The sequence below is a fragment of the Phaethon lepturus genome, unplaced genomic scaffold, assembly GCF_000687285.1.
Source record: "Phaethon lepturus isolate BGI_N335 unplaced genomic scaffold, ASM68728v1 scaffold1949, whole genome shotgun sequence".
NCBI classification, from domain to species: domain Eukaryota; kingdom Metazoa; phylum Chordata; class Aves; order Phaethontiformes; family Phaethontidae; genus Phaethon; species Phaethon lepturus.
Genome location: NW_010561018.1, coordinates 1 through 2,387, shown reverse-complemented (window position 1 = coordinate 2,387; position 2,387 = coordinate 1). Strand labels below are relative to the sequence as shown.

Sequence of the window (2,387 nt, the reverse complement as noted above, 5' to 3'; positions counted from 1 at the left end):
GATGTTTGTGTACGGCTGGGGACATTATTCACGAATGTGTTATGTAGTGACACACCGTATCATGGGTTTCAGGGTCAGTAGGGCGGCAGGGGAGGATACCTTTGTCAATTAAGGAGAAAAACTCCTTTGACACAGAAAAGCGTTAGAGTTGTGTGTCCTTTGGGCGAGGTGTGATACACAAAGAGAGAAAAACAGCATTAGGATGATGTGTCCTAGAACAGCATTATCGTTCCTGTGTGATGGTGAATTGGGGGATGACGGTGAAGCATTTGTTTCCAGGACCTTTTCCTGGCACCCGCTGTCATATTCAATAGCGGTGCTTCTCTCACCCGCCCCACTTGCTAATTGTCCTGTGTTCATTAACAAGTGGAAAAGAGAAGAAAAATCCCGCAATGCATCCTGTGGAAGTAGCAGATCTTGCGATGCCTACACAACACAGAAGAAAACCACGAGCTGTGTATGAAGAGTTCGCGGTTGCAAGATGGGAAGTGATACCCAGAACAGAGCTCTGTATGCGGGGAGGGAGCCTGCTGCCAAGGGAGGAGAGCATTTACACCGTGCTTTTTGGCTTCGGTTTGGCACGGAGAGTGCATATTCAAGTAGCAAAAACTCTAAACCAGCCGTGCTGCCGGGAATGAGAAGGCAGAGGAAATATTCCCCCTTGTGACGCTGGGTGGGGATGTTGGCCACGGACCGGCGGGTTCCTCTGCCCGCACCGGGTTTGCAGGCACAAGGAGAAAAAAAAAAAAAAAAAAACCCAAAAGCCGTGTGAGCTGCTCGGGAAGGGCGGTGGGGCACGGAGTGCTTTCAGACCCCCTTGCCCCGAGATTCCTGACAAACAGCGTTCTGGCTCGGCCGCTGCTTAAAAATGCTGGGAACCGCGGAGGATGGTGGATGGCTTTTCTGGAGAGTAATAGCGTGTGGGAGACGGAGCGGAGGCAGCAGGAGGCAAGTGATCTTGTTTATTCTGTGCGTTTGGGTGTGTCAGAGCGGGGCCGGAACCCTCCGCTATTCTCTGGCGGAGGAAACGGAGAGGGACTCCTTTATCGCCAATATTGCAAAGGACCTGGGCGTTTCTCCGAGCCAGCTCGCAGCTCGCAAGGCCCGCGTTGTGTCCGAGGGGAACGAGCAGCTTTTCCACCTCAATCAAAACACCGGAGTCCTGATGGCAAAGGAGTCGCTGGACAGAGAGGAGATCTGTCCGCAGAGCGATACCTGCACACTCTTCTTTAAAATATTCTTTGAAAATCCGTTGCAGCTGGTCCGAGGGGAGGTGGAGGTTCGTGACGTGAACGACAACTCCCCCGTATTCCCGGAGAAGGAGATGGTTTTAGAGATTCCTGAAACGACATCTCCCGGATCCCGTTTCCCTCTGGAAAGCGCCCAGGACAAGGACGTGGGCAGTAACGGTTTGCAGAACTACAGCCTCGGGTCCAATTCGCATTTCTCCCTCGCTCTCGGAACAGGGAAAGGTGGAGCAAAATACGTGGAGCTGGTCCTACAGCGGCAGCTGGACCGTGAAGAGCAGCGAGAGCTGAATTTACTCCTCACCGCCACCGACGGGGGCTCGCCACCCAGGTCGGGCACTGCTCAGGTGCAGATCGTGGTGCTGGATGCCAATGACAACATCCCGGTCTTTGCTCGGGAGCTTTACGAGGTGCGCGTGGCCGAGAACAGCCCCCCGGGGCAGCTGGTGCTCAGAGTCGCGGCCGCGGATCCCGACGAAGGGTCCAACGGGAAAGTGCGGTACTCCTTCGCCCAGACACCGGAGCGGTCCCGGGAGCTCTTCGAGCTGAACCCTTCCACGGGGGAGGTACGGGTCGCGGGCAACCTGGACTTCGAGGAAGCGAAAAACCACGAGATGGTGGTGAGAGCCACCGACGGCGGGGGGCTGTCTGCGCATTGCAAAGTGCAAGTGGAAGTCCTGGACGTGAACGACAACGCCCCGGAGATAGCGCTCACCTCCCTCACCGCCTCCATTCCCGAGGACGCCCCGCCTCGGACCGTGGTGGCCCTGTTCAGTGTGCGGGACCGGGACTCCGGGGACAACGGCAGGACGGAGTGCGCCATCGACGGGGACTTGCCCTTCAGTCTCACCCCCACTTTTGATAATTACTACGAGCTGAGAACAAACGTGGCGCTGGACAGGGAGAGGACGACGGAGTATAACATCACCATCACAGCCATGGACTGGGGCACGACGCGGCTGAGCTCTCGGGAAAGCATCTTCGTGCAGATATCGGACGTGAATGACAATCCCCCAGAGTTCACTCAGGAGATTTACACCATGTCGGTGACAGAGAACAACAGCCCCATGCTCCGAATCGGCAGCATGAACGCCACGGACGCCGACGCGGGAAAAAACGCCCGCGTGAGCTACGCGCTGG

General features: G+C 56.4%; 1 protein-coding gene across 1 annotated transcript; it reads left to right on the top strand.

The window, feature by feature from the left end:
- Positions 1–868: 868 nt before the first annotated feature.
- On the top strand, positions 869–2,380 carry LOC104626021 (protocadherin beta-15-like; the record flags this gene model as incomplete). The annotated part of the gene is made up of 1 exon (XM_010293830.1): positions 869–2,380. A coding segment is annotated over exon 1 (1,512 nt), but the record flags the coding sequence as incomplete, so codon positions are not given.
- Positions 2,381–2,387: the final 7 nt, after the last annotated feature.